The following is a 12,847-nucleotide window of genomic DNA, read 5'->3' as shown; positions in this document are numbered from 1 at the left end:
TTTGATAAGTTTCCTTTTCTGAAGCCCAAAAAGTCTGCATTGGATTTCCTTGGCAATTCTCCACTTGCATATATACTGAATTCGATCACTATGGTCACTGCTCCCTAATGGTTCGACAACACTGTCATCTTGCACTAGGTCCTGAGCACCATTCAGGAATAAGTCCAGGGTCACCTTCTCTCTGGTTGGTTCTGTGATCAACGGTTCTAAGATACAGTCCTTTGGTATATCGAGAAAGCTGGCCTCTTTGCCATTACCTGGATGTGGATTTACCCAGACTACTTGAGGGTAATTGAAGTCACCCATTATTACAGCTCTGTCTCCCTTTGATGCCTCCCTGACTTCCTTCTCAAGCCCAGGTCACCCTCAACATTTTGAGCGGGGGGGAGACAACAGCAAGTCCCTAATAATACATTTCCTTATCATCCATATGGAGGATTGTGTAGAGGACTCTGGTCTGCCTAGGTTTTCTAGTTTGTTAGATTTTATCCCTTCTTCAACATACACTGCTACTGCACCTGCTCCTCCCTGTCCTTTTCATCAAGTTTATATCCAGGAAAAACAACAGCATCTTGAATTTTGGTTCTCACTGTTCTACCACATTTGCCTGAGTGCAGGGCACCTCTGTCTCAGCTCTATTTAGGTTAGGTCCTAACAAGTTTGGAGCAGGAGAGATGAATATGAACACCTAATTTAGAATCATTTGACTTGAGCCCTTCGCATCAGGCTGGGCCTAAAGTGTTTTCTTCTCCAGTCACTAAGGTGAGAGGATTCTTTCCCCCCAGTAATATAGAAAATAACTGCATATTGCTTGATTATATAAATGCAGGTTTACATTTACACTGCACAATGGGAGAAACTGCAGGAATGCAGTCTGTGTCGCTGCTGGCTGGAACGCGTCTTCCCGCCCTCTTCCTCTTTTACATCATACCAGCCACACACTCTCTAGGAATCGACCTTCCTGTTCTCTCCCTGTCTCAACAGGCTTTTCATGTGCCCCCTTCTTCTGGGTTATCTTCAGGAGGGGGTGTTTCCCACTGGCTCAGAGGAGCAGGCAGGACCCCACTGTTTCTTCCCCTTTCAGCCTGTGACAGACTCAAAAGTCTTGCTGCAGCTCTTCACAGCCTACTTGGGAGTTCACCATCCTGAATAACTGGGTATCCTGGGCAAGCTGGGCTACCTCACTGTTCTTTCCAGGCACTATTCCACTGAACAGCACTGGCCTAAATACAGAACCTTCACTATGAAAACTATTTTCTTCTGGGCCTTTGGCCAGTTATTAAGCCATAAGGGGGCTTAAGCTCTCAGCACAGGAAGAAAGAGAGGGGCACAATGTTAAGCTTCTTCAACACTTCACTGTGAGCCTCTTGGGGACAGAAACACCATGTGCTCGATATGGAATACATGCTCAGCATCACGAGATAAAACAGGCTGGAAATCTAACCCATACAATAATCCTCACCACAGTCTTGTCAAGTTCACCACTAATACACCTACTACAGATGGAGAAGTCAGAAGAATGACTAGGGAGACAGCCAAAAGACTTTCAGCTCATGGCCTAGATTATTCCATCGCTTGTTATTAGCAGTTTCCCCACAATGCAAGGCAGAAGTATGGTTGGGGGGCTACAAGATCTTTTAGCCAGTGACAGCCCATCCCACTGCAAAGATCTCCCCACAGGCAATTTCCAGCCACCTCAAGCGGCAGGAACATGACCGCACTTTTGGATCCACTGAGACATGTATGAAGGTGCAGAGATCTGTCTGAGATTACTGAAATGGGTTATCAGCAGTGTTCCAAGGCGTATGCATGTGCATGCACTCAGATGGGGTTTTTTTTTTAATGTCCGCCCAGTTAATTTTAGATCCTGCTCAGGTTCAATCAGGAAGGTTCCACCCTGAAGCATATCGCACACACTGCCTTGATACTGCTGCCCAGAACAAAACTCATTCTGCGCACAGGTGGAAAAAATTAGAGGGAACCCTGGTTATCAGGCTAGCCTGCTGTTATTTGAAATATTGCATATAGTTTAATAAAGCTGTGTAAATCAGTCTCACAAATAAATACATTAAAACTACTAGTCACAAACTTTAATGAGTCACACATAATTATTTTTTAAACTGGCATATCAGCACTCTGAAAAAAAATTAAACCAATACTCTCCTACTTCACAAAAGTAAAGCTATTTGATTTCCTTAAAGTAAAGAGTGTTATTACATTGCATACACTGAAATTATGACATTTACTGTAAGCAATTGTTATTATTGGTATTTGAAAATGCTCATAAAAAGGAGAAAATGCCAACAGAACATCAACTATTTTCTGCATGTTTTTCACACTGCCAAAATAAATCCACTTTATTTGCCAAAAATCCTTACACTTAAATTTCATATCCCCCCCAATTTAAATATTTATTTCTATGTTCTTAATATTAGGCAATAACAGCGAAGGGTGACCTCCTAAAACCACTTTTATGCAGAAACATATTGTTGTTGTTCTAGGTAAATGAAAGACTTGGGACAAAAAGAGTTTGAAAATATAACTCTCTCAGACACACACGTGGATGCCATGTGCATGCTGATGGCGTGTGGGGCTTTTAGGGACATGCACCAACCCAGCAGGAAACTGAAAGGGGTAGTGGAGAGCAAGGAAGCATCTGCTCTCCATTTTCTTAAAGTTCCATTTTTTAATTTCTCTCCAAGTGCTCAAACAGCACTTCAAACCACAGTTCGAACACATCCCTATCCAAGGTTAAAATTGTTCTAAATGGAAATCAAATCAAACTGGCACCTAAAAGACCAAACATATTCTTTACCAACTGTAAAGTGGGGAAATGTAGTAGGAAATTTTAAGTGATGACACAGAGGACTAAACTTTTGCTATTCTTTTTAAAATTTTAAATAGCAAGTAATTAACATAAAATGGGCAAGAAGAATATACATGAGGACAGAACAATTTCAGTCTTAAAAATTTACATTCCTCAATTATTGGATGTATTGGACATACCTGCCTTATTTTTTATTCTGCACTTCCATTAACTGAATGCAAACTGAAAAAAGACTAGCACAACATACAGAACTCAATCAATGCTCTCCACCATTTCAGAAGCTTTTTTTTTCCCCTGTGCTTCTCACAGGGTGTGTAAGCCTGCTGCAAGAACAGTACTGAAGAGGAAAACTGTTCACTTCTATTAGCATATTTGTTAGAGTGACTTAAATTTAACATTGTAAGGAGAGCCTCTGTCATTAAAAGCATAACAAGAATTGCAGTATTTATGTCACAACTTACAGTATCCTTAACAGTCATTAACTGTCTTTCAAATTCAAGCTCCTTAGATACTTACAGAATTATTCCCAATACATTTTCATAAAGTTTCCCCAAAGGGCCATGTTGCCAAGAATTGGGGAATGGGTGAAGCATCAAATTAATGTGAAAAAGCAAGACACTTTAATATATGCAGACTAATGGCATTGGCACAGGCACTAATAAGTGCTGGTTGTACTGCTGAGTTCCATACTAATGCAACACCAGTGCGTGTACAGAGGGGTGGGATTTCAATTACCTCCCCTTCCCCTGAAAGCCCTCTGCGCCATCCGAAAATATGTCCCCGAGGGCTGTGTGGCCCTAGAGACATATTTTCAGGTGGCACCTAGTGCTTCTGAGGGAAGGGGAGGTAATCAACATTCACACACACACACACACACACACACACACAACACACTGCATGTGTTCCAATGCTGTATTAGTTGAACCTATCGACACCACTGGCACTTTTCACCTTTGTTAGGCAGTTTGTAAATTTAAGACTTATTAATTAACTAGGAACTCTGAAACTACAGTATATCTGAATATGTTGGGGGGGGGGGTTGCTGTGGACTTCTGACTTTACCTATTAAGGTGGCATTGCATAACAATTCTCTCCCAGATCTGAATTTAAATGTGAGATTTTCTAGTTTTATATCAATATTCCCATAGGTGGAACACTTTATCTAATATCTTGAAGCTGTTTAATCATGTCAAATTTTTACTTGTTCAAATTCACAAATGATTAAACTAGCTTCAGTTAATAACTCCTCTATTATCTGATGAGCTTTGACAGAATTTAAAAATTCTGGGCTATGAGGAAAAGCAATTGCAAAGCCAATACCACCAAGTGCTAACAATCTGTAACTCTGTATACTTTGTGTAAGGCAAATCTATACCTAAATTAGACACCACATGCAGATGTGTTCAAGATTTTTCCAGAGTAAATTCTTTCAACAGAATAGCAGGCCCAGAAGACTACTGAACCCAGCTGTAACTAAGTTTACACTTAAGTATATATAACTAGAACAGTAATCTATTCTTCCCCTCTCTAGTCCTGCCTCTGTTTCATCTTCCCTTCCTATATTGCCTCCCTTGTAGCTAGATCTAGATTATAAACCCCCCAGGGGCTGGGTCCTGTCATTCTTTGCAAGGCAGGAGCCGAGTGAGGCTGGCGGCGGAGCATATGCGGCCGCCACTGTGGCCCCCTGGCCCTGCCCCCGCATCTGACATCAGATGCGGGGCCCTGCTAGCCACGCCCCCACATCTGATGTCAGATGCGGGGCCCCATGCCCCCTGCGTCTGATGTCAGATGTGGGGGCGTGGTCTCCCTTCCAAATGGGACCGCGCGGCCCCTTCTGGAAAGGAGATCGGCCCGCACTGCATTGTGCAGCATGGGCCAGAGCAACTCTACCTGCCTTAAAGGCAGGGAGAGCTGTTCCAGCCATGCTGCCAATGCAGCGAGGGCTGATCTCTCTTCTAAACAAGGCGTGCGGACCCATTTGGGAGGGAGATTGATCCGCTGCATTGGCAGCGAGACCAGGAGCGGCTCTCCCTGCCTTTAAGGAAGGGAGAGTCACTCCGACCACACTGCCAACACAGTGTGGGCCAATTTCAGCTCCAAATGGGGCCACATGGCCCCATTTGGGACCGAAATAACAACCCTGCTCTGACTGCAGCATGTCTGGGGCCGTGCTCGTGGCCCCGGATTGGTATCGGTATTGATAAACAATATCTAATTAAAAGCCTGGGTGAACAAATGTGTCTTCACTGCCTTTTAAAAAGTTGTAAGAGGTAAAATGTGCTGTCATATAGGGAGGCTCTATTTCAGCAGGAAGTGTGTTCCAAAGCCTCGGGGCAGCAACGGAGAAGGCTCATCCCTGAGTAGCCACCAGACGAGCCTGTGGCAACTGCAGAAGAACCTCTCCAGATGATCTCAATGGGCAGTGTGGTTCATAGCAAAGAAGGTGTTCTCTTTAATAACCGGGGCCCAAGCTGTTTAGGACTTTGTAAGTTATAACCAAAACCTTGTATTTTACCCGGAAACCTATCGGCAACCAGTAGTGGCGGAGCGGGACCGCTGGCGGTCTGTGTGCGGTCACCGCCACGGCCCTGCTGACCCCGCCCCCGCACCTGACGTCAGACGTGGGGGGGGGTGGTCTGGCTGAACGGAGCCTTGAGGCTCCGTTCGGCTGGCAGATAGGGGAGACAGAGTTGCCCTTTAACTGCCGAAGGGGCCGCTCAGCCCCTTTGGCAGTTAAATGAAGGCTGGCGCTGCTTTTGCAGCGCAGCCCAGGAGCGGCTCTTCCGTGCAGGGAAGAGCCGCTCCTGGGATGCGCTGCGAAAGCAGCACCTGCCTTTTAACTCCTGAAGGGGCCACGCGGCCCCTTCAGGAGCTACTTAGGCTGGCGCTGCGTTTGCAGTGCGCAACCAGGAGCGGCTCTTCCCTGCCTTTGCAGGGAAGAGCCGCTCCTGGCTAACGCTGCAAATACAGTGCCAGCCTTTGTTTAGCTCCTGAAGGGGCCTCGTGGCCCCCACAAGGGAGCTAAACTAGCCTCCTCGCGTCTGACGTCAGACGCGGGGGGGGGTGTCATGGCCGCTCTTGCGGCGCCTGATTGGTCGGCGGCCCAGGTTCTTTGAACCCATTGGCCCAATGGTGGCTCCGTCCCTGGCAACCAGTGTAGATCTTTTACGACAGGAATGATGTGCTATCTCTGAGATGACCCAGAGACCAACCTGGCTGCCACATTCTGGACCAACTGTAGTTTCCGGAGCTACAAACGCAGCTTCACATAGAGCGCATTGTAGTAATCAAGTCTGGAGGTGACCAGGAGATGTACTACTGCTTATCTCAAGAAATGGATGCAGCTGATGTATCAGCCGAAGCTGATAAATGGCACCTCTGCCCACTGCCTCAACCTGGGACACCAGGGAGAGTTGTGTGTCCAGAAGCACCCACAGACTGTGTACCTGTTCCTTCTGGGGAAATGTGACCCCATCCAGAACAGGCAGATCAAACCCATCTTCCAGGTTCTGACCCCAAACAATAAGTACCTCTGTCTTACCTGGATTCAGCCTCAGCTTGTTATCTCTCATCTAGCCCATCACTGCCTCCAGGTAGGCATTTAGGGAGGTTATGCCTTCTCCTGATAATGTTGACATGGAGGAAAAGATCTGGGTGTCATCAGCATACTGATAACACCCTGCACCAAATCTCCTGATGATCTCTCCCAGCGGTTTCATGTAGATGTTAAAACAACATCAGAGACAATACCGAGCCGAGGGACACCATACTGAAGTTCAGTTTTTGAAGAACAACAGTCCCCAAGGGACACCATCTGGAATCTGCCCAGGAGGTAAGAGTGGAACTACTGCAAAGCAGTGCCTCCCACCCCCCAACCCCCTCAGACGCTCCAGAAGGTTATTATGGTTGATAGTATCAAAAACCGCCCAGAGGTCCAAAAGGACCAACAGAGTCACACTTCCTCTGTCAATTCCCAATTGGAGATCATCCATCAGGCCGACCAAGGCAGTCTTCAACCCATAACTCGCCCAAAAGCCAGTCTGAAATGGGTCTACATAATCAGTTTAATCCAAGAGTGCCTGGAGTTAGGAGGCCACACCCCTCTCAATTACCTTGCTCAACCACGGAAGGTTGGAGACAGGCCTCTAGTCTAGTTGCTCAACTCTGAGGATTCCAAGCAGGCTTCTTCAGAAGTGGTATAATAATTGCCTCCTTAAGATAAGAAGGAGGCATCCTGTTCTCCCTCAGATAAGCATTTATGATCTCTACTAGGCCTTCTACAACAACCTCCCTGCCAGATAGTCTTAGCCATTTTGGGCAAGGGTCAAGAAAACAGATGGAGGACCGCATTGCTCCAAGCAGCTTGTACACATCCCCAAGAGTCACAAACTGAAATTGATCCAGCCTGACCACATAAGAGGAGTCGCTGGACACCTCTGATTCAGATGCTGCAGTAATTGTGGCGTCTAAATCCAAGTCGGCCCGAATACAAGAGATTTTATCCACACAAAAATGATTAAGCATATCACAGAGGGTAATAGATGGTTTCAAATTCTGATTCAAGGGAGGAGGGGCACTTACTAGCCCTCTCACAACCCTGAACAACTTCACAGGATGCAATACGGGCTGAAAAGAATCACTTCTTTGCCGCCCGTATTGCCAGAGCATAGATCTTCAAATGTGCTCTATGTTGTAATCTGTCGAATTTGAGTCGAGTCTTCCTCCACTTGCTCTCCAATCATCTACCTTGCCACTTTAGCCCCCGTAGTTCTTACGTATACCAAGGGGCCAATTTTGAAGCGGGACGGAGAGGATGATTAGGAGCGATCATGTCTATTGCCCTGGTGCGTTTGCTCTTCCAATTCTCCACCAGGGCATCAACAGGATCACCAGCAGAGCCAACACTAAATCCCACGAAGGCTTCTTGGAACCCTATTGGATCCAATAACCCACCAACAATAAAACAAAACAATCCTCAAGGAAAATCAGCTAAAAACAGCAGATTACAAAAAGGAAAAACAAGTAACCAGAAATAAAAATCAGTTCCAGTTAAAGGGGAAAACCCATTATATGACATTACAAGCTCAAGAGAACAAACAGGAAGGACACAGCCTAGCAACTAAAAGGATAATAATGAGGTCTCCAGGTAAATATATCTCAAGAGGGAATTAAACAATTTGGGCAACACCACCGAAAGGTCCTCTTTCCAGTAACCATCCATCTAACCAGGGACACTCAGAGGACAACTAAAGTCCCTTAAATTTTAGACGTTGAACTCAAATTTAGGTTCAGTTCCCAGTCTAATCTCGACTGGATTCCCTGGATAGTGACCCTCAGTCAAGTCACCCTCAACCTCGGTTCTACATCTACAGAACAGAACATGGGCTTACCTCAAGGCTTCTGTGAAGACAACAAACAAGGATTCTGAAACATGTTGTACATTATGTACTATAAGACTGAACAAAGGAAGCCATCTTTTCAGAATACCACCATTATAAACAACCTTTAGCACAACAATTCCATAAGTTTATCTTAACTTCTTACAACAAAACCTTAAACTGAGACAGGGGTCTGGCCTAAGATCACAGTGAGTATCATACGCAAGTAGGGATTAACATTATTTTTCTGTAAGTCAACACACTGTCTTTCTTCTTCTTCCTCCAGCTAACCAAAAATAAAGAACTATCGCCAACAGTACATTGTAAGCTAACCATAAAAATACTTTTCTATTTTTTTGCTCTACAAAACCAAACCATAGCTATACCAGCTGAAATCCAGAACAGCAGCCATGTTAGGGGGAAGTGAAGTGTTGTGGCACTCTGTTGTAGCAGAATCGAGTCACTTTACTTTATTGAGTCTAGGCATCATAAAAGAATAACTAGCAGAGTGAGAAAGCCAACTTTACAAGTATGACTCTGCTGCTGAGTTCTTTTGCTACATTTTGAAATAATAGGGTATGCCATTTCCCTCCCCCCCCCCGAGTGCGTAGCCAGTGAACAAATATATCATGACAATCTGTTATCTTCTATATATTTAATTCTCTAAGGCATACTCGTGGCTAATCCCAAGCGTGGCAGTTCTTGCAAGAGTTCAGAGAGCTACTAGATAGCCACAGATGGGAAGGAAGAAAACGGCAGTGGTGGCCTGCCAGCCGGCGGGCAATCATAAAAAGCAGCGGGGAGGGAAAGTGCCGGGAGCCCAGCGGGTGTGCAGGCGAAGAAGGAAAGTGCCGGCCAGGCTGGCCACGAGGAAAACTGGTGGCGGAGTAGAGGGAAAGGAAAGCGCCAGCCAGCAAGGAAAACTGCCAGCAGCGGGGCGGGACAGAGGGAAAGGAAAGCGCCAGCCAGTGAAGGAAACCAGCAGTGGCAGGGCAGAGGGAAAGGAAAGCACTGGCCGGGCCGGTGGGGAATGGTCTGGGGCTGAAGTGGGGAGGGGATGAAGAGACGGGGAGCACTAGGGGTGCAGATGCTCTGCACTGGATCAGCTAATTATTGTCTATTTTGCAAGCAATCTTCAAAATTATTGGGAAGAAAGCAGGGGTGGTATTGGCCACTTTGGAATTATCACAATATTGATGCTCAAAGATTCTTACTGCAGTAAAATGGGAAGAGTGTTAAAATAATCCTGCAATACACTCTACTCTCATAATTTTACAAATAGTACCTCAGAATAAATTTTAAAATGCACATGACACAGGGACTCAGGCAGGGGAGAGTCAGCACTTAACCACTACAGTAATGTTTATAGCACCTCTGCAATGATGTTCACTAAAGAATCAATTTATTCACATTGAAAACCAACTTCATATAATTCCTCTCCTCAAAAGGAAAATAAACCAGCAATTCAAGAGCTTTAAATCCAGAGGACTAGTGTTAAGTGCACTGCAGATAGTAATATCTGGACCCATTTCAATCTGGTTTTCAGTCCCTGGTTATGGAACTGAAACTTTCTTGGCTGCCCTGGTGATCTACACTGGGAACGAGATAGGGGAAGCGAGTCCCTGTTAGTTCTACTGGACTTCTCAGTGGCTTTCGATAACATTAACCATAGTATCTTTCTGATCCTCCTCTCTGAGTTGGGGCTGGGTGAGTCAATCTTGGAGGGTTGGTTATGGACCAGATAATTCCAGAAGGCCTTATTAGGGGATTTTTACTTGGCCCTGTGCAGCTGGTCTATGGGAAACTGCAGCATTGAATCTTATCCCGCCCCCCCTTGTTCAAACATCTACATGAAACTAGTAGAAGAGATTACCCAGAGATTTGGGCTGCTGTGTCATCAATATGTAGATCTCTAGCTTGATCTCACTATGTCATCTCATCTCAGGGAGGCAGAAGTTCTGAGCCAGGGCTTGGAGGCCATGATGAACTGGATGTGGACTAACAAGCTGAAACTTAATCCTGGTAAAATGGTGGTTAGTAGGAGGGCTAATTGGAGTATGGGGTTTCAGTCAATGCTGGATGGGATTGCACTTCCCCGGAAGGAGCAGGTTTGAAGCTTAGGGGGTTTCTCCTAGATCTGGCATTGCTCCTCGAGAATCAGGTGGCCAGGAATGCAGAATGCAGCAACCAGAGTGATATCTGAAGTTGCCTGCAGTGCTCATATTACACCTATTTTTAAAACACTTCATTGGCTGGTAATCCATTTCCGGGTACAATTCAGGTTGCTGGTTATTACCTTTAAAGCCCTAATGACTTGGGCCCCAGGTATCTTAAGGACCACTTGCTCTCAGCTGCATCTACCCACCTGAACAGGTCACCTGAGAGGGCACTGTTCCACATGCTATCTAGACTAACCTTGTGCTTGTGGAAATACTTTCCACTCATGCAAGGGGGTTGTTCACATGCCTCAAGTTTGAATGTTCCCCTTTGAGAAACAGGAGATGAAGTTTTAAATATCCCAATTTGTTAAATGGCCAGTCCTGCTTTAGAAAACACCCTCCACTTGTGCACAAGCCTGAGGCTTATGAACACTGATGAAAACATTAAATTATTGTTCTACATGATATCTGAACTAGGCCATTACTGGGGGGAAAATACAAACTGCTTGCCCATGGTACTTCATATTCAAGAGAATTTACACTCGCTTGCATGTAAAGAATCATGAGTGAAAGAAAAAGAGTGTTAGCATAATTCTATGGACGCTCGTGCAAGTCATACAACTAATTAATACAAGAAGTACAACTAACAAAGACACAAGTTGCAGCATATAATCCTGAAGGGTCATGAAAAGTCTGTCTGCAAGAGATTGCACAAATGAAAGATCTTCTGTGGATTTGGGGACACTTTTCTCTCGCAGTGCTCTTCTGCTAGGCTGGAAACAGCTGTTCCATGAGCCAAAGAGGCTTTTTGCTTTCTTTGGATTCAAGTCAGTGCTGTGTAATTTCTGAAGTGATGGCTCAAACATTTACACAATGTGTGTAATTTGTATGATTTACACCACTCGTGCTAATCTTTCAAAATATGATAGGTCAAATAGAAATTCCAAGTCAAAAGGTACAATTAGGCACTCTCCTTTGGAAAGGAGTGTTCCCCTTGGCTATCTGCTTGTTGCCCTTTCATCAGGGCTAGTTGTTACAATAAACAAACAACCCTGATGTAAAGTGAAGAAATGTATTGGGTGAATCACAGCAAAGGTAACAGAGAAAAATAAGTACACTGCATGTTATCTATTTAGTTTTAAAACTGCTTGCAAAATTATTCTAATTCTTCTGCTTTCAGATAGCTACAGACAAGCAACCATCAAGAGCAAAGTTCAAAGGATATTGTACAACTATATAATCAAAATTGTGCTTTTTAGAGTTAGACAAATGCCTACCTGAACCAACAGGAGAGGAACCAACACTGAGACTTTGCAGACTTCCATTCCTGAGCAATGTTGGAGATTTCTGCAGATTAGAGCTTGTTACACTTCCTGCAGCAGATGCCACAGATGATGTTGGGGAAGCAGAACAAACTGATAGGTGGGAAATATTATCCTGACTTTTATTGCCTTTGGGCCTACCAGGTCCATGTTTACACTGCTTATTTCCTTTCCGTTTCTTTTCCTTTACAGTCTCATCTTCAGTCCCAGAGGATTGCACACGCTTGTATCCTGCTGATGTAAGGCTTGAATTACCCAACTCTCCAGGTGAGCTGTCAAAAATATTAGACTGGGAAGCAATAGCTGAGGTTGAAGGGAGACCAATTAAAGAAGTAAAACAATTCACACCTCCTTCCTGGCTTCCAATATCTCCTTTATGTACATCTTTGGTTGACAATGTCTGCTGGGAATGAGTATAGCTGTCATTACGTAGCTCCGAGTCTGTAAAACTCAAAAAGTCCTGGGGAGATTGAACTGAACTTCCAGAGGATGACTTTATACTACCTGGAGTTCCCAAAAAACTGCCTGGAGAGAAAACAAGAGAGTGGATTGTTGGTTGTTAGCACAGCGGTAAGGAGCAGTCAAATACTTCAAAACACAAGTTTTGATGGTAAACAAACATGGTATTCTGAACAACTTTGTTATTATGACATTGTTTTAAGATCCCTTAACTCTAAAGTCACACAGAATACTTGCCCCTGCAAGTATTCAAAATAAACATTAATGAGAAAATGTAATGCCAACACGTTACAAATTTTTTTCCTAGCAAGTACAGTTGTTAATCATCCTCCATGAAACTACTTCTGTGTATAAATAGTCTCAGTAGAACTGAAAATTCACCACTGATTTTTCTAACGGAAGAAAGCTTTTTCTATAATACATGCAAGTGAATCCAGTTTAGAAGCACTTCTTCATCTAGCACTTCTTCATCAAACACATGCTATATAGAGGCTTTTAAACAAAACTGTAAAAAGGAAAGATGTTTGGGATGTACATGAACTTCCGGTAAGCATTTATTTTCTACTTCAAGGAACTGTACACACAGATGGAGACTAACAAAACAAAAAAGCTGCCCCCCTCCCCCAAAAAGTGCTCCCAATCTGGTAGAATACAGGTTGGCAACTGGGGGCCCACAAATTGAATACGTCTCCTACGGCAAGC

The 12,847-nt window shown here is 44.4% G+C and overlaps 1 protein-coding gene across 9 annotated transcripts in view; it reads right to left on the bottom strand.

Annotated features, from left to right (window-relative positions):
• The window catches only part of MLLT10 (MLLT10 histone lysine methyltransferase DOT1L cofactor), a 191,269-nt gene that overhangs the window by 72,001 nt on the left and 106,421 nt on the right, over positions 1-12,847 (bottom strand). For all 9 annotated transcript variants that reach the window (XM_053263412.1, XM_053263417.1, XM_053263416.1 and 6 more), the window contains one exon: positions 11,642-12,211. In XM_053263412.1, coding sequence (XP_053119387.1) covers positions 11,642-12,211 — 570 coding nt within the window. The remainder of the gene's footprint in view (positions 1-11,641; positions 12,212-12,847) is intronic.

This window comes from Hemicordylus capensis, chromosome 6, assembly GCF_027244095.1.
Source record: "Hemicordylus capensis ecotype Gifberg chromosome 6, rHemCap1.1.pri, whole genome shotgun sequence".
Lineage (NCBI taxonomy): Eukaryota > Metazoa > Chordata > Lepidosauria > Squamata > Cordylidae > Hemicordylus > Hemicordylus capensis.
Note: the sequence above shows the minus strand (reverse complement) of the source record. Positions and strands in the feature narration are given on the sequence as shown.